The following is a 23,949-nucleotide window of genomic DNA, read 5'->3' on the forward strand; positions in this document are numbered from 1 at the left end:
GGCAAGACTCTGATCTATGAGTATAACAGAATGCCCTTAGGACTCATTTTATTGCTGTGTCCCATTAGCACAACAGTAGTATTTGCTTTCCCCCAGGCCAATGCCCTCTCTAGTCTCAGGTCCTAGACCACCTGAGCTGTGTCAGGCATGGGTCCCATCTCTGGGAGTGGGCCATAAGTCCAGTCAGGTAGTGGTTGGTTGATTCCAAAACCTTTGTGCCATGATTGCACCAGCATATCTTGCAGGCAGGTCACTATTGTAGATCAAAAGGGTTGCAGCTGGGATGAAGTTTCCTTTTCCCTTTTTGTAGAGTATAGAATACCTGCCAGTCCCATGAACACTCACTGGACAGTAGGAGTGAAGGCTCCAGGTGTTCAATAGCTTGACTTCTCCTTCTCCAGTGCATTGCATATGGATTGTATTTGGCAGTAGAGTCTTATTAACAGTTTGGGGAGAGTAACCAACAACCTTGGCAATAGCCTGAGTCATTTCCAGGTTTCCAGGGGGGGCCTCTTTAGTCAACAGCTTGATTCAGTAGAACCCATTCCTGGCACTGAAGACTTCGTTTTGTGGAATACACTCTCATTCTTTGAAAAGCGTCTGAAATTATTTTTTTTTAAAAAAAGAGTAACTTCCCTGAAAATTTTATGATAGTACTTCCGAGAAATTGATTAATAGGACTAGACAGATAACTTTGTCTAGTTTTTTGTAAAACAAAATGCCAATAAATAGACAAACAGTCTCTTAGTTTCCTTTTCTGTAATAAAATACTCTAATGAAAGAGATTAAAGGATATGGAATTTATTTTAGCTTGCAGTTCCAGGTACAGGCCATCAAGGCAGGGAAGTTGCGTCGGCAGGAGCCTGACACAGCTGGGCATATCAAATTCACCAGCCTTCCCACGTTTCTACAAGAAAGATGGTGAAGCACACACACAGCAGCCACTCACTTCCCTGCCTCCTTGACTGCTGACTGGGCACGAAACGCAGTCAGAAGGCAGTTTGTCTCCCGTCTTGTGGTTCTTTGGTGGTTCTGTGACTTGATGAGAGAGCATGCTGCATTCTCCATGAAGTAATTCATAGAACAAATGTCGAACGGGTTTATGTTTTAAGTACTATGTGTTAAGTATTAATCAAAACACACAGCTTTGAGGTCTGGTTCCATGTGGTCCATATGTAACGTGTGTTTGCATCTTTTCAGATAATCACAAGGACTGTTCTGGTGTGTCCTTACATCTCACACGTGTGCCGTAAGTACCTCCAGTTTTTGTAGGCAAGATCTTTGAGAACTTACAAGTGTTTTAGTTAGCTGGTGTAGAAAATTAACTAACCTGATATTAATGTCTCAAAACAATAAATATTTATTATCTCCTTGTCAGGTGTCTTACAAACAGGCTTCAGCTAGAGGCTATATGGGGATTCAGTCATTGAGCCATGAAAGAGTCGCCTCCAACCCCTCACATAGTTGACTGGAGCTCTCCCTCAGTTTTTTTTTTTTTTTTTTTTGTCCCTTCCTTACAGAAAGTGAGCAGTTCAGAAGACAATACGTTACAGGGAGGGAGGAGAGAAAGGAAGAGAGAGAGTGAGGACAGGGCAGGAAAGGAGGAGTCGGGAGAGTGAGGAGACGCTATGGGACTGACTAGTCCGAAATGTGTAGGGCTAAGTGGAAATTCAGGACACAGTTGATTCAGCTGCATCATAAAAATATGCAAATAATAATGATAGATGATGATGATGATGAAAGGGCTTGTATGAAAGATGAGGTTTGAGCTGTTTGTCATTTAATAAACTAATGGTAGCAGTGGTGTCACAGTGGCTGTATTTGTTAGATGTCACCCACTACACTGATAGTGCCAACACTCAAGGAGCATCAAACAAGAACCTGTCTATCACAGCGTTGGATCAACATGGCCCAGTTAAAGTCTCCAAAGAAGTTGGAGTTATGGGGGATGGAAAGAGGATTGCAGAGAGGAGGAGAGGAATGGAGGGGAGGGTGGGGAGGGGAGGGAAGGAGGAAGAGTAGAGACAGCAAGGAAACGTGCTTTGGGACTGGCAGGTCCAAAGTGTGTAGGGCTAACTGGAAATTCAGGACAGATGGATCTGGTTACATTATTGGCACTTTGTAGGGAGAATTCCATCATTTTAGGGGAAATCAGTCTTCCTTCTAAGGAAGGGGTGAAATGAGACCTCCTCAGACTATAGAGAATAATCTGCTTCATTTGATGTTTAGTTTTAAATGTTAAATCTAAAACAACAACAACAAAACCTTTCCCAACAACACATACATTGGTGTTTGACTGGAAAGGCAGAACCTTTAGCATAAACAACCGGTATAAAATTAGCCACCCAGGAACTTTTACGATATACCTTCACAAAAATGGTTTACATGAAAATCACATTTTATAAGCCATGATGTCATATTTTTCCAAGCGGTATTTTGGCTTTATCACAGAATTGAGAGTAATGCTATTTTTCTTTTCTTTTTTTTTTTTCTTTTCCTTTTAGACAGCCTTTGATTGCAGGCATGTACCTTATGATGTCTGTTGACACTGTAATACCACCAGGAGAGAAAGGTAAGTAATGACCACTTAGTATTTACCATTACCTCATCAAATAATCTGTGGGAGCACATTTATAGTACATTCTATAAGCTTATTGAGTGGCCAATATTTATGTGCATAACTGAAAAATAAACCAGTTCTTTAGCATCCTTGGATTTTAAGTGGATTTTTAAAAATTAGTCTAAGCCAGTGATTTCTTGGTTTTCCAATATTTCTTTATAAACATGCCAAGAATGGAGGTCCATGGGTTGGTCATGTGTTGTATAATGACTGAATTTTATTTTACAAATAAGCTATTCATTCTTTAGATGTAAAAGTTAAATTGCATAATGTACCGTGGTATAAACTATGATATGGAAAGGTTCAAAGTCAAGAGGCTAGAAAACCCAACACAGCTCAGCCTTAGTTCTTAATTTTCCTATTTGCAAAATGGAAATAACCTCGTCTCCCAAGCTAGCATAAAGCTACAAGAATACATATGGCATCATTGATCCAACGAAAATGTCACATTGAATGTGGTATGCTTGTTTGAATAGGAATCTTTTAAAGTTAATGTTTAGTACAGTTTATCTATTACTGTTTTAAAAAATCTATTTATTTCATCTTTATTATTTGCTAGACTGTTAAAAGAATAATAGATGGAATGGGCCCATTGTAAATATGAGCTGCCAATTTAATGATTCTAGCTATTTATATTCATTCTCAAAAACTCTTTTTGCACTAACTTTAAAAACAAACTTAATTTTTCTCAACAGAATAAATTTCAACAAAAAGATAAGAAACCAGGCCACTCTCTTCATAGAGAGTACTTTGATTTGCTCCTTATCATCTATTGTTAAATAAAAACTTCAGGGGAAAATAGGATCAAAATATATTGCCTGAAAAAGATTTGAGTAAATAAATATGAGGCACTAGGCTCTTGACGCATCTTAGTAAGATGTCTGGCACGGAATAAACGTTTATGTCTGCTGGGTAATGAATGAGTACCTCAGTTTTAGCCAAAACCAAACATGTTTTCCATCTGCATAGTGACTTCTGTCTGTTTTTGTTTCCCATAGTGGTGAATTCTGATATTTCGTGCCATTATAAAACATACCCAATGCATGTGTTTGCCTACAGAGTCCATACTCATCGTTTAGGTAAGAACTCAAGCTACATGTTAAATTATAAATATTTGACATATATTTGCTGGTTCTATAAATAGAAATTTTGAATTATACTAGACCTTAAGTACATTTTTATCAAATTCTTTGATTTTTTATACTATCATCTCATCATTATTTCATTAAGAGAGTACTTTGAATTCTAAAAATACTTAGCTTTTACTATTGAAAAGAATGAAAACACTAAACGTGGATTTTTGCTTTTCTAAATATGTATTATATTGCACGATTCTGATTTGTGTTTATTAAGGTAAGGTAGTGAGCGGATACAGAGTAAGAAATAAACAGTGGACGCTGATTGGACGCCAGAGCCCGCAGCTGCCACAGGTGCGTAACTCGCAGTTTAATGCTTTCCTGATCACTTCTCTCAGTGTGACAGCAGTGCTTTCTTTCTATGAAATATTTTTTATGGATTCTTTGAGAATTTCATACAGTTTACTTTGATCATGCTCAACCCTCTCCAGCTTCCCACAGATCCACCAAATCTCCCGACTTCTAGTTTCTTTCTTTCTTTCTTTCTTTCTTTCTTTCTTTCTTTCTTTCTTTCTTTCTTCTTTCCTTCCTTCCTTCCCTTTTCCCTTCCTTCCTTATTTCCTTCCTTTCTTTAAGTGGTGGAGTCCAGTTTACTTTGCTGTCTACTCTTCAGTGTGGACCCTACCCAGGAATGTGATCAACCTAACCAGGTGTCACACCATTAAAAAAAAAATGAACTCTCCTAGCAGCAGCCATCAAATGGCACTAGTTTGTCTGCTAGTGGTGGGACTTCATGCCGGCCTCTCCCACCTCCATCCTGGGATTTGTGTCTGCCTTGAGGTTGCACAGGTCTTTTTCATGCTGTGACTTTATACGTGCAACTGCTCTGTTGTGTCCAGAAAAGACTGTTTCTTTGAGGTCATCCACCATCTCCAACAGTCACAATCTTCTGCCTTCTTTTCTGACGAGGTCTGGAATGATTTGGATATCCCATTTAGGGCTGAGCATTGCAAGCTGTCTTCTGCTCTGCTTGTTGGTCATCTGGGGTCTCTGTGAATTACCATTTGTGCAGGAAAAAGCATTTTGGTGGTGGCTGAGGGGTGCATTAGGTCATTAGAAACCTCTTCATATGTTGCCAGTATTTTCTGCTCCATCATTCAGTTGGTTACAGAATGCTCGTCTTTTTTTCTTTTCTTTTTCTTTTTTTTTTTTTTTTTGAGACAGGGTTTCTCTGTGTAGCTTTGGAGCCTATCCTGGCACTTGCTCTGTAGACCAGGCTGGCCTCCAACTCACAGAGATCCGCCTGCCTCTGCCTCCCGAGTGCTGGGATGAAAGGCGAGCGCCACCGACGCCCAGCCCCAGAAAGCTCTTCTTTTAGTCTTATTGGGCATGGGATCTATATAAATAGTGTTTGTTTATTTTAAAGTCTGGCACTTGAGCGCTAATGTGGAATTGGTGACTTAGGGGAGAACTCATTTTGTCTAGCAGTTATTTGTGCAAGGATCAGGAGAGCTATCTGTGTGCCCATCTTCTTCCTTTCTACCCACAGTGCTCCAAGCCTCATATTAATCAAGCATGTAGTTCTGGGTATTAGTCGTAATTTTAGTGAATTGTGTGTGTGTCTTCTGGACAGGCTTTCTACCCTGTGGAACACCCAGTGGATGTTACTTTTGGTGACATACTGGCAGCAAGATGTGTTTTCACTGGTGAAGGAAGGACAGAAGCCACTCACATTGGGTAAGATTCTGCACTCTCCCTAATCAGGTTAAGCCATGCTTCCAGGTAATAGTTATCTCTGTGAATGAATTACACACTTTTGGTATCATAACAAATACAACAAACTAGCATTATCTATCTCTCAAGCTGGTTGATTTGGAAAAGCCTTAGAATCTGGCCTCTCTTTTGCCTACAGCATTTCTCATCATTCCTTTGGATGTTATAGTTATTTCAAGACCCTGGTTCTTCTTTGGACTCATCTTAATTAAGTAAATAAGATGACTGAATTTTTTTCCACAGGAGTCTTTTCACCCTTATTTTAAAGTTAATACTCAGACCCATGGTTCTTTCTATATGCTGAAGACCATTTTTTTTTTTCAGTTGCTAGTTGACCAAGTAAGCATAGCATCCATCCCCTTTCCAATGAGGGAAGTCAAGACATAACTGCTTTTCAATGTGTGAAGCTTCATCAAATATTTTTAATTTTTGTCATAAAAATATATTGACAATTTATAAAGCACTAAGGATGCCTCAAAAATAGATTAGAGATTTAAAATGAAAGGCAAATCCTCCTAGACTCGTTGCAAGAAAAGAATGTAGGTGCTGCCTTTCCGTGTTGAAGGAGGTTCAAAGATATTCACTTAGCCCACTTGAGACGTTACAGAAGGTAAAGTTTTCAGAACTCTTGACAAGGAACCACACTAGGTAGGACAAAGGATGGTCAGGGGATCGTTTGATGGATTTCTCATGTCACTGTAAGATAGGTTTTCATTTGTTTAATGGGGAAATAATATCAATTTGTATTTTTTAAAACAGTTTTCATATTGTATACGGTTTCTTAAATTTTGGGAGAAGACTAGAGGAAAACAAAATAAATTATTGATTTCTCATAAAGAATAATAGTTAAGGGGGAGGCTTGACAACATAGACACAAGGGCGCTGGAAAGGGGGGACTTGACCACTGTCTCTGTAACAGCCTTTGACAATTGAGGTAAAGTGATCCAGAGTGTATTGATCAGCTTCTCTCTGTTCTGGGCTCTTGTGGGGCCACAGGAATGGTAGTTAAGTGCCAGAGGTTATTCTGTTAACCTTCTCAGTCAGTAAACAAAGTAGCTCAAAATAAACACTTTCAGAGCCTTGTATGTATTGATTCCCAAGCTTAAGGGTGAGAAAAGTAGACTATTTTAGCCAGAAGGACCTTAAAAATTTGGTTAGGGGACTTACAACCTTGGCCAGATTCTATCCTTGGAGTTTTTCCTCTGAGGTAATTTCTGCGATAGAAATTAATGGCTTGTTACAGTGCCAGAGTGAGAAGCCAGAGTGGTCTCCAGAGGCCTTTTTCAGTTTTGTGAGACTAGAATAATTCTAGACTTATTAAAATTGTATATTTTGCTTTAAAATAATACCCCAAGATGATGGTACTACCCTATCCTTTAGTAACCTCTTGTGAGAGAAAGTAAACACTACTTTAGTAAAAGCAGTATTTCTATTCATTTATATTAGTAAATATAGGAAATTAAGTTATTATAGGAAATTAAGTTATTTGATGAGTCTATATTTTAAATATTTAATTTATGGTACAGATACATTTTTCCTAAAGAATAACAAACTAATAAGACAAGTTTAAAGAAATCTAATCATGAATAAAATTTTTATTATGATGTTGTATGCTTATGGTGCTTAATATGCCTTTTAAATTTAGGAAGATACTGTCTACAGTGTTTCTTTGTTTTGTACATTAACAGGTGTAATCTCACTGGGTACTATAGGATGACAGTTGAAAATGTTATGTGTGTGTGTGTGTGTGTGTGTTCCTTATTAAATTACACTCTGTAAACTTCCCACCTCTTTCTCCTCTCACCGAACATACACATGTATTAGGCAGGCAAGTCCACTGGATGTAGGGGTGATGCCGAGCTTGAGGAAGTTAGATACAAATTGTAGTTGCTCCGGCCTTCTGAGGCCCCATGATGTTCTTAAAGAATTATCACCCCAGACTTTGGACGTTTGCCCTACATCAACCCCAAACTATGTTGGCTTTGGCCCACTAGGAAGATTTTCAGTTGAGTGATATTTCACAGAAACCATGTGAGACTCTAGTAAGCTTAATATTTTAGTCCTGGATAAAAGTTTCCTTACCTGGAGCAGTCATGATTAACTGTCAAAAGGCACTTTAAGAGGGAGACTCAGTTGTTACGTTAGAGTCTCATTTCACAATCTTGCCAGTGAGAAACAGATTGAGGCATGGTGGTGACACCCATTATCCCAGCTCCTTGGAGGCTAAAAAATGTTTAAGATCTTTGTGGGCTATACCATGAGCTCAAAGCCAACCTTTATTTTGACTGGACTTTACAGGAAGATATCATCTCAAACAAAACAAAAACAGGTTGGTTTAACAACCTCCATGTCTGTCATGAATGAATAGAAAAAGAGAGCATGAAATATTACACAACAGGACACTGTTCTGCCTTTAAAAGAAGAAAGACTGATTTGTGCCAACATGGATGAATCTGACCTTGTGTGAGTAAGATAAGCCAAGAACAGAGAGAGAAATACCAAATGATGCTACTTTTAAAAACACTACATTTATTGGGGGGGTTGTGCATAAACACCTATGTCCTACAGTTTATGTGTGCAAGACACAGGATCACTAGAGATAATTGGTTCTTTTCTTCTACCCTGTGGGTCCCAGGGATTGAACTCTGGTCCTTAGGTTTGTTGGCAGGTGCCTTTATCCACTGAAACATCTTGTCAGGCCAGTGGTCTTAGTTTTATATGTTAAATCTAAAAATGGTAGAGTTAGAGTCATGGTTAGCAGGAGTCAGAGATGGAATAAAGTCAGAATGAGTGGAAATTGTTGAAATGGAGGGTATAAATTTTTAAATAGACAAGAAAATAACTTTTCATTTTCTGTTAGACAAAGTGATGATATACAATAATAAATATTTTAAAAATAAATAAATTTCAAGTATATGGCTATAAAAAGGTGATAGTTATGCAAGGTGGTGGATATACTAAAGTAATCTTTTCTTTGTTATATGCACATGCTAAAATGTAATATTGTTCCTAATAAATGTGATTAAGATGTGTCAATCAAAAGTGGTGTTCAAATTATATTTTAAATGATGTATTTAAATCTAGATAAATTTACAAATATACTCAAGGATAAAATATTACATGGAAATGTATGTTTCCTTGTAATGTAATCTTAAATTAGAAAATAATATATAAGACACTGTCTAAGGTATATACCAATAACATTGCACAAGTGAATCTGTGAAGTGATAATTTATGCCTAATGATGGTACATATTTTGCATTCAATGAAACATTTCTCTAAATTAATTTCAAATATTTAGTCAAGTCTAAACAAATAAATAGACTCTATTTAAGTGAGTCAGTCAAGCTAATTAAGTCAGATAATCATCCCTAAATGTTTTAGACAAAAATTTCTAAATCCTGGGAATCATCAGGTAGCATTTACCTAGTGGTCCTATTTGCACGTGAAATGTTTTATTTCATGCAAATATTAACAGAAGAGATGGTGATATTGTCTAAAAGATGTTTATTCAAAACCAATCAAGCACTTTGATTACCATTTGCATTTATTTTTCAGTGTTACTTTATTATATCTGAAACAGTGACTGTCAATTGTGACATTTCATGGACGTGTGTAATATACCCTGTTCATAGTCACCCTGCATTACTTTCCTCGTCACTGTCTTTCTCTTCTAGTCATGACTCTTCTCCAAAATAATGTCCTTTCTACCGCGTGCCTTTTTCACTAATCAAAATCTTGAAGCACAGTATTTGCAAAGGGGAAGGTAGATAATAAACAATGACCCCTATTGTGCATCTTGAAAGCATGTAACTTTTATAAAATAAATTATTAAGAATTTCATACTAATTTCCAAGTTATTATGACCCATTTTGGCTATTTGTAAATCCAGCTTCTGTTGACAATAAGAAATGGGACTAGGCAAGGGCACCATTGAGCCTGTAGAGTGTTGCTGCCTGCCATCTAACCGTGACCTATGGACTTGGGAGTTTTCTAATGACTCATTTCAGAATCCTTGGCACTTTCTTAAATCTTCATTCTGTACCTTTCTGTTATAAGGTATTTTTATAAAAGCCCCTGTGACACTGAGATAGACTGTTGACACATAAATACAGATAAGTATTTTTCAGAAATACCACAAAAACACACATATACATTTGAACCAAATCAACTTTTCGCTGTATGGTATATCAGAGGCTGTGTATAACAACATGGTAAGTTAGACACAGCTATTAAAAAGGATTATTCTTCATCATTCACCATTCACTTCTTGAGGTTTTCATTCTTTCCAGGATCACTAGCCATATCAGATTTAAAGCTGCTGATATTAAATATGACAGTGTGAAGGAGAAATTATCACACTGGCCCTTGCTTCTAACAGTAGTGCAGTGCTGCAATATTGGAATATTGCTGGTACCCACAGTCGTCATTTTAGAGACAGCATTGTCACTTGGGAACGTTTCAATAGCCAGGAACTAAGGCAGACACAAGGATAAACCTTCCTGCTCCACCACTTTCCATGTGACTAAGTATTCAGATGAGCAGGTGAATTGCACACATGTTGATCTCTGTTGAAAATTCTGGTTTGTGTATCAAAATACTCCCTAAGGAATACAGAAACTAGTCAGTAAGATATATGTAGTTTCTTGTTTGTTTATTTTGTTGTTTTCTGTTGTTTTAAGATGTGAAAAAACATGAAAGATTGTGGGATAAAACTAACGATCTGTGTGTGCTTCTGCTGCGAAGCCTTGATTCCTAATCATCCTTAGCTTGTGATGGGCTCCCTGTTGGAGAGGAAGAGCTCAGTTCCCTAGACTACAAGTCCAGATAGTGGTAGATAGGAAGTAAGCATGTTCCTTTCTATCCAGCCTTCCCAATGAAATTTTCCTTATAGTAGCCAATATGTATAAATTATTTATCAGCTTATCTTTGCATCCTCCAGGCAGTACCTCCAGTGAACACATGCCTGGCCTCAAAGACTTTCCTTATACAGAGAAGCAAATTCCCTAACCCCCATTCTTCTATTCTTGACTAGAAAGCCAGAACCACGTGGCTAAAACTGTCAAGTTCTGCTGCTTACTGGGGCTGGAGCATGACTCTCCAATTCAGTTACATCTTCATGAGCTTTCTGTTTTCTCTGGTTTTCTTCACTGCTTAAACTTGGATGCCCTGAAATTGGATCTGTAGCCCAGTCTGCCCTGAAACTCAGAGATCCACCTGTCTCAGCCTATGGAGAGCTGGGATTAAAGGTGTGCGCCACCACACCTGGCTCCAAGCTTTTCTTTAATTCCTTTTCACAAGTTGGAAATTTAGCTGGGTGGGATCTTGCCCTGAGGTCACCACTCCCTTTATTCCATTTCTTAATTCATTTATCTCACTGAATACAGGCTTTAGCTGTATTCCACGTCCTGGTGTAGGGGAAGCTGTAGCCACGCCTTCTTAGGGGCTGGCTACAAGAATACCTGAGGGCTTGTGAGGGCGTGGTCAGAGTGAGTAGGGGGACTGCATTTTTGGTTTTGGTTGCTCTTTGCTTCTTGTTGTACAGACTACCACCGGCTGGTAGTGCCCTGTTTCTCAATATGTACATTTTGTACTTTTATTTTCTCAGCTTGCTACTTTTCATTATAAATCTCCATCATAGTTAATAACCACAAAACAGAGTCTATACTAGGCTGTTTTGAGATTTCTCTGCCAGTGGAATTAATCTAAAACTCTTCACTTTAGCCTCAGGCACACCTCCTCCAACAAGGCCATTTTCTTTCAAACCACCACAAATAAGTATGGAGACAGTGGACAGCCTTGTCTTATTCCTGATTTTAGTGGAAATGCTTTGAGGTTCTCTTCTTTTAAGGTTGATGTTGTCTGTGAACTTACTATGAATTACATTTATTATGTTAGGATATAGCCCTTGTAGCCTGTGCTGGCTAGTTTTATGTCAAATTGACAGAAGCTAGAGTCATTGGAGAGGAAGAAGCCTCAAGTACAAAAATGCTTTTATAAAATAAGGCTATAGGCAAGCCTACAGGGCATTCTCTTAATTGGTTATAGCAGAGTGAGAGCCTAGCCCACTGTGGGCTGGTGGTCCTGGGTTCTACAGGAAAACAGGCTGAGCAAACCATGTGGAACAAGCTAGTAAGCAGCATTCCTCCATGGCCTCTGCATCAGCTCCTTCCTCCAGGTTCCTGCCCTGTTTGAGACCTTGCCCTGACTTCCTTCAACAATGGGCTAAATAAACTCTTTCCTCCCAAACTTGCTTTGTCATGGTGTTTCATCACATCAATAGTAACCCTACCTAGGAAATATCCCTAGTCCCTCTAAGACTTTTGCCATGAAGGGATTTGATTTTTGTCTTTTAGTAAACTTACATGGTGCATTACATTTATTGGGTTACCTGTGTTGAACCATCCATTCATCTCTGGGATGAAGCCAACTTGATCATGGTGGACGATCTTTTTGATGTGTTCTAGAATTTGATTTATAAGAATTTTATTGAGAACCTTTGAATTTAGTTTCATAAGGAATATTGGTAAATGTCGTTCTTTTCTGTTGACTCTTTGTGTGGCTTTGGTATCAGGGTAATAATGGCTTCATAAAAAGAATTAAGCAATATTCCTTCAGTTTCTATTTTATGGAATAATTTGAGGAGTATGGCCATTATGTTTTCTTTAAATGTTTGATAGAATTCTATGCTAAACCCATCTGGCTCTGGCTTTTTGTTGCAGGTGGTAGGAACTTTTAATTAATATTTCTGTTTTATTAGGGGTTATGGGTCTCGTATTAGTCAAGAGTTCTCTAGAGGAACAGAACTTGTAGAATGAATCTGTGTATATTAAAAGGGAATTTATTACAAAAGCTTACAGGCTGCTTTTACAGCTAGTCCAACAATGTCTGTCTGCAGATGGAAAAACCAAGAATGAGTGTTGTTCACTCTCCAATGCTGGGTGTTTCTACTTCAGTAATCCTTGGAATCCCAAAGAATAGATTCTGTAGCAGCGAAGACTCAGCATCATAGATGAACTTGCCTGTGAGAGTGAGGGCAAGCAGGCGAAAGGCAAAAGCTTCCTTTGCTTGTGATCTTTTATTATGGGATCACCGGTTCCTTTTAGAGCAGATCATTTTCTGACCAGCCCTCAACCTGCTCAAATAGAATTTTGGATGCTGTGTTGACACCATGAGGAAGTGCACAGTGAACAGGTGTTTGCTTGGGATTGCTTCGCTCGACTATTTGCTTTTATTTCATGGAAAAAGTAGTTAAAATGACATATATCAGATTTGGTGTAAGAAGCCAAATGATTTGGGAAGCATTAACAGAGCTTCTCCTCATTTCCAGAGCCTATTCCTAAGCTCTCACCGGGGCCATACGTTTTCACAGCTTACAGGAATCGAATCCGAATTGGAAAAGATTTTTTATTTTTTCCCCTTTTCTTGCTGATGTCATCTATGTTGCTATGGAAAAGAATTGATTGCTGCACAGCACTGCTGGAAAAATCAACACGGATGAATTTCTCCAGGGCAGTCTGCTTTCAAGCTGTTTTTTGATGAGGCTTGCTGAAAATTGTTACAACTGAGAACCAAAAGGAAATGCTTTTTCCAGAACTAAGTAGCTATACAAGCCTTCTGAAATGTATGGCTACAAAGCCTGCTTAGTAACTACCTGGTAGCCCGTAGTGACTGAGGAAGGACGCCTGTTTTGTAAAGAACTGGGTGTTATTTCTATCACCTGGAACTGTTTTCTTAGAAATAGATGTTTCAGTGTTTTAAACGTCGATGTTTATTATTAGCTATCAGCTGTACAGTTCTACCTGGGTAAGACGAGCAAGCACATCCCTTAGAAGAGGTTAAGCAGAATTTACTGGGACTCACTGCTGGTCATTCTTTCATTCCTTGCGCCTTCGCTGTAGTTGCAAGGTCAGATATTAGGGTTACACTTATGATTCTTTAGGTGGCACCAGGCCTTGGAAAGGAGGCAAGGAATCCAAAACAAGTTTCCAGTAAGTGTACTTGTAGTACATGATATTCCTGTTGGAGAGTTTTAAATTTTACCATCTGTCCTAGTTTTGTTTCTGTTGATTTGATCATATACCCTGCGTTTTAAAAAATGGCTTAAGGAAGAAAGGGTTTATTAGCTCACAATTCCAGGTCACAGACCATCTTTGCACGGAAATAAAAGGCAGTTGGAAATTGAAGCAGCTAGCAACATTTATAGTCAAGAGCAGAGAGAAAATGATTGCATGCATCTGTATTCTGTTCACCTTCTCTTAGCCCAGGACCCCAGAGCAAGGAATACTGCCACCCACTCTTAGGCCGCTGCTTCCAAACAATCGCCCAGTCTTGCCAGCAGGTGAATCTAATCTAGATCATTCACTGGTACTCCCTTTCCAGATGTCCTACTTAGCTTCTACCATCTCTTGCACAGGCTACAGTCACCTGCGAGGGGAGTCTCAATGGAAGCACTGCCTAGATCAGTTAGCCTAGTGTCTTGCATTTGGGGAATTTACTTGATTGTTAGTTGATGTAGAAGGGCCCAGCCCGCTGTAGATGGCACTATACCTAGGCTGGTGGCCCTGGGCTTATAAGAAAGCAAGCTAAGCTTGAGCCTGCGAATGAGCCAGCAGACACCCCCCCCCCCATCATTTCTGCTTAAAGTTCCTCCTTGAGCCTCTGCTCTGACTCCTTTAATGATGGACTGTAACCTACAAGTTGAAATACAGCCTCTCCTCCCCTAATTTGTTTTTAGCTGGAATGTTGTTTGTTTGTTTTCAGAGCAAAAGAGATAAGCTAGAATACTAGTTGATTCTAGGTGCCTAAAAGTTGATAATTAGAACTAGAACACCGTAATTCATTAAAAATGTAGTTGACTTATGTATGGGTTTTATAACATGGAAGGTAAATAAAAAGTAAAAGGATTTAGGAGGGAAAAAAAACTGCATCTCTGAGCTACTTAACTACCGCTTTCACCTGTGATCCTGGGTGATGTCCACAGAGTACCCAGAAACCAATAAGCCTCCGGGAGGTGGAATTACACCTTTGATAATGTGCTTCTTTTTTGTTTGTTTGTTTGTTTTTGAGACAGGGTTTCTCTGTGGCTTTGGAGGCTGTCCTGGAACTAGCTCTTATAGACCAGGCTGGTCTTGAACTCACAGAGATCTGCCTGCCTCTGCCTCCTGAGTGCTGGGATTAAAGGCGTGCGCCACCACCGCCCAGTGATAATGTGCTTTTAATGTTGGGGATTGTGATAGGTTTTAATGAAAAATATAAATTAGATGCAGTTTTTGGCAGATTTCCTGCTTTCGTTTATCTTGCATTATGTGTTTGTTTTATGTGAGCAGTTTATATATTCTACCTACTTTATTCCCCCTACAGCGGCACTTCTAGTGATGAAATGTGCAACTTATACATTATGTATTACATGGAAGCCAAATATGCCGTTTCCTTCATGACCTGTACACAGAATGTGGATCCAGATATGTTCAGAACCATACCAGCAGAGGCCAATATTCCAATTCCTGTAAAATCTGACATGGTTATGATACATGGGCATCACAGAGGTGAGTCGGATATTTAACAGAGTGTCCTGTGGTCTGGTGCTCTGGAGTTCCATTTGTTGTTGACGATGTGACTATATGGCTGTATGATTAATCTAATATCATTTTAGCCTCTTTAGTCAGTCATTATGCACCCACATTATCTCCTCTCTTTCTTTCATATACAGTTCCCACTCCCTGATTTATCTCCATCAAAACAGTAAAAGAGGGCACTAGAGAAATGGCTCAGTTGACACAGTGCTTAGCAGGAAAGCATGAGGCCCTGAGTTCAGATCCCAGCACTGGTGTAAAATCTAGATACAGCGGTGCACAACTGTGCATACTACTAAGACAGAGACAGGGGGATCTTACAGCTCTCCTGGCCATCCAGCCTCACCAAATCAGGGAACTTCTGGTTCAGTAAAGATAGAGTCTGGAAAAATAAGAGGAGTGATTCAGAAAGATATCATTGATGACATCTGCCCCCCACAAACATGTGTAGTAATGTATAGAAACACGCACATCCCATACATGAATATATACGCACGATACAGTGTGTAACACACACACACACACACACACACACACACAGAGAGAGAGAGAGAGAGAGAGAGAGAGAGAGAGAGAGAGAGACCATACACATACACAAAAGGGGGCCAGAGAGATGGCTCAGTAGGAAAAGTGCTTGTCATACACGAATAGTACTTGAGTTTGGTCACTAGCACAGTAACAGCACGTGTCAATAATCCCAGCACTGCAGAGGTACAAACATAAGGATTTCTGAGGATTGTTAGCCAGCCAGTCCAGCAAGCTTTAGGTTCTATGAGCTGCCCATGTCAAAACATAAGAGAGAGAATGCTCATGGAAGACACTGGGAGCCAACCACTGGCCTGCACACACGCACACGTGCGTGCACACGCACGCGAACACACACACACACACACACACACACACACACACACACACACACACACACGAGACTGTTATTTTTGCACCCAGTCCCACAAAGGTAAACCTTCCTTCATATAATTCCCGTTAGTTTTTACTTTCCTTACCTCGTTCCTTCTGTAGGCAGAAATGACCTATAAGATTTGTAATTTGTACCACATCCTAAATAGTGAAAATGCTTATCATCTCCAGCCATTTCTGCACAATGCGCCTTTTCAAATACAAGTTAATTCTTGACATTCCTGATCTTTGCTTTTGGGGTTTGATTCTCAAATTCATGCTTTAGCTTATTGTTCATCTGCAGAAGGGTCATACATGAGTGTCTTTCCTGTAGTTTAAAATCGCAGAACACACACCCTGTCTTGTCTTACTGCATGAAGTTGTACCAGACTGTTTCTTTTAGGCCACCAACTAGCTCCCAAATCAAGACACAGAGACTTACTATTAGTTATGAAGTAAGTAAGTAATATTCTGCTGCATAAACAAATGTAACATATCTTTACATAGCTAAAGTAATTCCACAACATGAATTACACTGAGACCTTATGAGGTTTTGTAAATTAAACGATGGAATGCCACAGCAACTAGTATTCAGGTCATTTACTAAGATGCTAATCTCTTTAGAAAATGTAAGTTTATATTTTCTTGGAGCACCTTAAAATATTATTAAGGTCAATTTAAAAAGTGAATATGACTAGTTTGTGGAAACATTTTTTTTAATGCTCTATAATTAATATGTTACCAAAACCAGCTGCCCTGCTTACCTAACAAGACAGGTAACTGGTAGTTACACTGGGGGTGGCAGGAGTTTGTGATGACAGCATTTCTACCATAAAGATTCCTGATAATGTAATTAACACAAGATTCTGAACAATATTGCTGTTCTGATGGCCGAATCCCACTAAACTAGTAAAGTATGTGATATCTGCTGACAGTTCACCCTCAGCTTTTTTGATCCTTTACAGAACCAGAAAACAAAGATAAGACGGCTCTAATCCAGCAGCCAAAGCATGGAGAGGACGAGGTCCTAGAGCAGGGTACGTACACTTATTTCTCTAACTAGTCTACAAAAGTCTGTTGTCAAAAGAGGCGGCCAAATTATGAAGCCATCAGATAGTTCATATCTCTGTATCAGCCTCAAACCCTATCATTACTGTTCTGATATAATGCATAATTTATAAGGAAATGGTCAGTTGTGCTTAGCCAGGAAAGCAAAATTCATTAGTGTAATTTAGTCCTCTTAGGCATCTCTATCTGTGCTTCAGTTTATATATTATATAATAGTGTCACTTTTTAATATAGTTCATAGACGTGCAAATATAGCCAAAAAAAAAAAAAAAAAAAAAAAAAGCATTGGGCTGCTTTTGAAATCCAGTGAACTTTTCCAAGGAAACGCTTATGTTTGTTAGCTATATTTGCATTTCAAGCAAAAGGAAATTGAGAGTTAAGCCTGCCTGTTGAAGTCACTCTTTTCACTGCTGGCATGCCTTCACAGTCTTGTGTTATATTGTCATGAGTTCTGACGGCATCCTTTTCCCTGTTGTTCTGTGTATTTGAAGGAGTACTGTGTGTAGCTGTTACGTCAGAAACTACATGTGCTGGCAGCCAGAAAGTCATCTCCAGAGCTTTGGTCTCTTGCCAGTTGTTTAGAAAAATAGTGTTTTGAAAGAAAAAAAAAAGAAAGAAAATAGTGTTTTGTGTTAGGTATTATAATGTACCTCCAGTTAAGTAGCTTCAGACTGAATACAGTATGTTTTTAAACAATAGCTTAATATTAATGCAGTAACATGTCCATGTAAGACAAATAAATGAATGCCTTCTATGAACAATGTATGGAAGTTTGGATCAGGGAGTAGCTCCATGGGAAAAGCACTTGCTGAGGAAGCGTGAAGACAGAGCTGGAGTCTCCACCACTCCCAACAAAGGCAGGCAGGTATGGTGTCCCAGCTCTAATCTCGGAGCTTGGAAGGCCAAAACAAGGGATCCCCAGGGCAAGCTGGCCTGTTAGACTAGCCAAATGGGTGAACTCTGGGTTCAGCAAAATACCCCACCTTGGAAAATAGAGATCAATTGAAGAAAAAAGGCTACATTAGCCTCTAGCCTCCACACACAGGTTCCCCTTCACATACAAATGCAAACACACACGAGTATGCAAAAAAGAAAACACCTCATTAAAGTGAAGTATTTTAAAACGCAGCTTAGCTTCAGGGGCTTCTGTAGATGTGTTAAGCCAAAACCAGGGAGATGATTTTGTGCTAAAAAACTGTGATCATAACTTCACATAGCTAAGTTTATTGATCCTGTTGATATGTTTGTTAGGAACTCGGGGAGCAGCAGCCTGCTTACAGACATACTAACATAGTTTAATGTCACTGTGTTGAAATTTTCCCAGGTTTACAAATAATTCTTTTGACACTGGACACAGTTTGAACTTATGTCTTTGGAACAATTTGAACAGTCTTAAAATTCCTTCGCAAACACTGTTGCACATGTGACGGCATCAAACCGAGAGTGTTGTTTGTGGCTATGTAACCTGAGGCTGGATTATCATTTCCTTTTCACATAGCCTAGTTAGTTGATCCGGGTTAAAAGCTGAAAGACCTTATGAGCAAATCATTCTTCCTACTAAGATCCAGGGAGTTTCAGCCATACACACTGCTACCCTTAAAACACCTTGGTATTTGCCACGTTAGTTTCCCTTTGTTTCATGGCGTCAAACTTTCAGTGTGCCCAGTGTGCCCAGAACTCTGTTTCTGTTTTCTTCTGCTTATAATTGAAAAAGAAAAGTACTGTAAAGAAATTCATATAACTTGGAAAGAGATATTATTCCCACAGCCGCGCTGGTGCGCATGTGTTGGAATGGGTGTGTCCATTATCCCCTCCAACATTCTGTAAAGTAGTAACTCACAAAGCCACGCCAGTGGCCATTGTGGTCTCTGTGTTAGACCACTGGTCACTGAAGGCCATCAGCTAAAGATTTAAGTAGAGACACAAAAACTATGCACATTTGTCCAGATTATCTGATATTCTAATGAGATCAATCTATTTCTTTACAATGCACAGGACAGATCTACTCATTACTGAGAGAGCAGCCTATTCTTCAAAGAGACATTTGTGTGCACAAAGTATCTATTTATTTCACTCCCTAGGAAGTCATGCTGACCAAATAGCTAGTAGGAGGACTGTAATTATTCAAATAAATTACCCCATGTAGCATAATTTTTAAATCGAGCCCTTAAACTTAACCCATTGCTTTATTTTGTTGTTCTGGCTCTATTTGTTCCCATGTATTCCTCCACACTGTATTATCTCTTTTAATGTCTTCATCTCCAATAAATGTAGGTCTAAATTATTTGTGTAGTGCTAGCTGCAGAGCTACAGATTTCATCTACATTGGTTCCATGGGAAGTCTCAAACTGTGATAGAGCACAGCAGTTGTGAAAGAAAGAAAGAAACAGTGACCTGTAACGTCAGGAACCTGTATGTGAAGGCAAGCCCTGTGCTGACCACCAGGTACAAGTTGCCTTGCACATAATATAGATATTTCTACACGTATGCATAGTGCATACACATACACATAAAATTGTAATGTGCTATCTGTGTGTAAACCTACGTATAGAAACTATGTACTCAGCATTCACGGGAAATCTAACAGGTAGAGAAAAGACAGGACATGTAATAAATACTGTCTTTTTAAAAGTATAAACTTTACTACGATCATAAAAGTGCATGAGGAATGTCCCATATTCCATTAACTGAAATAAAAAAAAAATATAGTTGCAGGGACTGGTGAGATGGCTCCATGGGGAAAGTTCTTGCCATGCAAGCATGAAGATCTGAATTGGATCCCAGCACCCACACAAAAGTGGGTACAGTGGCATGCTTTGCACCCTAGCACTGGATGGATGGAGATAGGAAGGTACCTGGGCTTGCTGGTCATCTAGGCTAGCCAATCAGAATGTGTTTCCAACATGGAAAAAATATCCAATTAAACCCAACTGTTCTTTTAGCATGGCTTCATCTATTTTTTTTCTTTCTTTTCTTTGAAATTCTTATTTGTTCCCAGAGCATTAATCTTGACAGAAAGTCAGTTGACATCTGAGTCTCCTGAAGCCATAGGGGTGTGGTGTGACATCTGTGCTTTCTCTTAGCACTCCGGCCTTCCCCAGAATGCTTTGCAAGCATATCTCGGACTCTGTCTCAGGTGGTGTCATTTCTGAAACACCAAAGAGCCACTACTATGTAACAGTCTTACCCTTCAAATTGTCTTAGATAATGCAACACCTGAAAACATCTTCACAAGGTGTTCCACAGGTCTGCAGGGCTTTCTAAATAATGGTTGCTTTGAGCTTTTAAGCACTACCCAGTATAGAAGATAACTATACAAACTGTAAATAAACAAAAGGTTGATAGCACAAAGAAATACCTGCATGTGAAATATATGTTACACATATATTTAAATGCATATGCACATATATACATCATATGGAGAATATTTATATTAGACCATGACATATATACATATAATTTATAAACTCTTTTAAAAACTATAATATTTTGCATATTTCTTAATAAAATAAGACTGTTGCACGAGTTAATTTTTTTTCAGTGCTGAGAATCCAACCCAGGTAATGTTAGCCAAGTATTAACTATTAAGGTACATACCCAACCTGCAACAAATATTTTTAATGGCTGCATAATTAGGTTATACTCCTGCTGATTTTTAAATATCTCATTTCTCTGTATATGGGCTTACATGTGAACAAACTACCATGTTTCTGTGCTAAAAATAGAAATATCACCATCCCTTATGTCATTGTGAAGAATTACCTACATATGTGATTACAATAAACAGTGAGTGATAACCTCTATTTAATAAGTTCACAGTAAACAAGTAGGCCAGTGCCCACACATATAATAAGTACAATAGACTACACAATGCGTTACTGTATATACGTGAATCCAGTTACAGCGGTTGTGGGTGAAGGAAATGAGTCCTAGCAAGCCGTCTGGAAGGAAGTGATGCTGACATCTCCCAGAGCAGTTGTGGACACATTCACAGGCCTCTCAAGTCTCTGCTGACACTTTTAGAAAACTAATGCTTGTTTTCTAAGTTTTCCTTACTTCACCTCACACTTGTTCGCTGCACCAGAGGTACAGCCTGATGTTTCTGTCGGCATTATTTAGAAAGATAGCTTACCTGACTCAAACGAGAATCTGTACAGGTATATTTAGAAGCGTTGGAATTCAGTATTGCTTTCCTTAAAATTCAGAATATGGCTGCTGCTCCTAAATTGTGTTGCTTGTAGGGGTGTGGTTCAGTGTTTTCCACACCTCCAGATGGAGTTGAAAGCACAAATGGACAGTCCCAGCGCACCCTCAGAATAGTGCATTGTCCTCTGGACAGCATTTCTTTTGCTGCAGATAGGACCTGAGACAGTTTCATTCAGTTTGCTCAGAACTCTTCTCACTGGAGTCTTTGTGCCCTCATATAATCAATCTTTCCACTCAAAGGTCAGAACGATCAGCTGTCATCCCTAGGCATGGAGAATAGGACAAAAATACAATTTGTAGAGGAAAACACTCCGTGACCCCAGTCAGGTGAAGGTTATTGACACCTTCTGTGAAACAGAATACTTTCGAAGTAGTTGTATGCTAACAAAAATGAATTATCATTGGCATGTCTTATCAAATAAGCAAAAACCAAGAAACAGAGTGGCAAGTTAGAGCCATGGCAGTAGAATGGAAAGTCTTTCGATAGTAAGATCTGGTAAACTAGGGGTGAGACACACCAGATGTAGTAACTGAAATGTGTAATTGTTAGCCCTGTTCAGAATGAGACATTAGTTTGGTCTCCTTACAAAGTCCCCGTGATTTTAATATTATCCTCTTAGCGACTCCAGGGAGCCTCAATGTTATTTGGCCCAGTTTTAAATATACTACAGTTCTTGTGTATGGTCTCATTTGCTAAAATGTATCAGTTTGTTGTGATTTATGAGTTACTCACAAGTCTTTGTTTATTGAACTCATCTATCAAACACAGTTCTAAATCCCTCCAAGCCTCTGGGAAGCTGACTGAGTGCTGTTTAGAATCGGTTCCCTGATATCAAAGTGTGAATGATCATTTATCACATGGCTGTGCCTTCCCTTATAGCTCTGTGTACATGGCAATTGCAAGAGCCTCCTCCTATTTGATATTTCTTGAGTATCTTCCATTCTCTTGTAAGAAGATCCATTTCATATGTGAGCCTTGAGCTGGGCATCATGGTCTCATGTTTGTTACTCCAAGGCTGAAGAATAAACATTGTGAGTTAATAACTAGTAAATAATCGATAAACCAAATCAAAATTAATCAATAGTCAGTTATGACTTTATCTTAAAACCAAATATTTAACTATTATTTTTTAAAAAAAAATGCTTTTTCCATTCCATGCATCATTCTCATTAATCGGTTATCTTACATGTAATTATTGGCTTGCTACATGTAATTATTGGGGTTACTTGGAATACCTTGTCAGTTCCTACCAAGTAGAAAATTTCTTATTGTCCCCTTAGGTGATTAATGCCAGCACACACCTTAGAAACTTAGAGTTTAGTTGTTGTTTACATTTGTGTGGACTGTGAACTCCCATTTCCTCAGCACATTGGTTGCTACTCTAATTGTGTTTTTCCAAATATCAAACCGTCTCAGTCAAATGCCATGAGAGACCTGCCTGTGCATTTCACAGCAATCAAAGTGTTATTGGATGTTGAGGAACGAATGGGATCCCTCCGCAGGATAAAGCTATCAAGGAAAATTATTTCTCTCTGCTGATACGGAAGTAAAGGGCAACGTCTTCACGAGCTACTCTCGTAGAATCCTGGAGTCATTTCTTGGGCACTCCCCTGATAGGAACTGCACTAAAGAGTAGGAATGTGGTAGCGGATAAGAAAAGAAGTTATTTCGTGACTGACATTTATGTCATAATTTCTACATTCTCAGAGATATTTTAAATGTGCAAAACCTGTTTTAACTACTGCGTATGATTTGATCGTGCGTGAAAGGTGATGCTGATGGCGGTAGGTAAAACTGATGAGAAAAACAGAATAGTCTTCTACTGTTGCCTAACACAGAGACTGGTCAGTAAACTTCAGCTCCCTTTTATAAAATGATGCTGTGAATACGCACCAGTTAGTTAGTTTACAGGTTCCTAGCGTTATAATATGGACAACTTGGAACAAAGAGAAAATTAGTTCTTAACAAAGTAAACCTGGCTTCTGAACTAGGAAGAAAGACAATTGAAAAGAAAAATAACGTAGTTGGCAGATTGGAAATACATTTGTAGGAAGAGACTTATGGCCACTATGAATAAGAGAAAGGATCCTGGATCCAGCACAGTGAAAAATTTAGAAGGTCTGTTTGTCGCTTTTGTTACTGTAACAAAATACCCAAAACAATGGAACTCTCTTTTTAAAAAAGAGGTTTATTTAACCCATACTCTGGGTGCCAATGGCATGTATTTGTTAATGGACTTCTTCCTACAGAATTCTGAGATGTTTTACAATAATCTGATTAAATTTCCACCCTGTTAATAATTAGAAAAAAGAAACAATTTTTGGCCTGCAAGTACTTAGCAGACACAAGTTTATCCAAACGTCAGTAAAAGGTAACTTAGTAAGACTCTGTGCTAAGAGTCCCTGCTTAACTTCCTACCCTCAGGCAACATGGAAATGCCTTTAGTTTCCACACCTAGTATGAGGGAAATAATAATAGCTATGTCAGAGAGATGAAATGTTAAATTATATGAGGAGGTCAGCAAAGTTATGAGGTCATGCTAACCTAAAACGAAGTGGCTACCGCTGCTGTTCTCCATGGGCTGAAAGCCACTTGCATGACTGTTACCAGTCAGCCAAAAATATAGTAACATACAGCTTTCTAGGATCAGCCACATTTTTTTCCCAGCACAAATACTAATAGCATGCTCTGCCTCACCCAAAGTATCCCAGATTTGGAAATGAACTATGTGGT

At 38.9% G+C, this 23,949-nt stretch overlaps 1 protein-coding gene across 14 annotated transcripts in view; it reads left to right on the top strand.

Annotated features, from left to right (window-relative positions):
* The window catches only part of Pam (peptidylglycine alpha-amidating monooxygenase), a 265,814-nt gene that overhangs the window by 193,123 nt on the left and 48,742 nt on the right, over positions 1 to 23,949 (top strand). For 13 of the 14 annotated variants that reach the window (XR_003481650.2, XM_035441157.1, XM_035441158.1 and 10 more), the window contains 7 exons: positions 1,201 to 1,249; positions 2,505 to 2,572; positions 3,619 to 3,699; positions 3,974 to 4,050; positions 5,330 to 5,433; positions 14,833 to 15,017; positions 16,907 to 16,978. Coding sequence is in view for 13 of the 14 variants with exons in the window: in XM_035441157.1 (XP_035297048.1) it covers positions 1,201 to 1,249; positions 2,505 to 2,572; positions 3,619 to 3,699; positions 3,974 to 4,050; positions 5,330 to 5,433; positions 14,833 to 15,017; positions 16,907 to 16,978 (636 nt within the window). In the remaining variant the exon portion in view is untranslated. The remainder of the gene's footprint in view (positions 1 to 1,200; positions 1,250 to 2,504; positions 2,573 to 3,618; positions 3,700 to 3,973; positions 4,051 to 5,329; positions 5,434 to 14,832; positions 15,018 to 16,906; positions 16,979 to 23,949) is intronic. The other variant, XM_027397706.2, reaches the window with a different exon arrangement.

The sequence above is a fragment of the Cricetulus griseus genome, chromosome 2 (assembly GCF_003668045.3).
Source record: "Cricetulus griseus strain 17A/GY chromosome 2, alternate assembly CriGri-PICRH-1.0, whole genome shotgun sequence".
NCBI classification, from domain to species: Eukaryota; Metazoa; Chordata; class Mammalia; order Rodentia; family Cricetidae; genus Cricetulus; species Cricetulus griseus.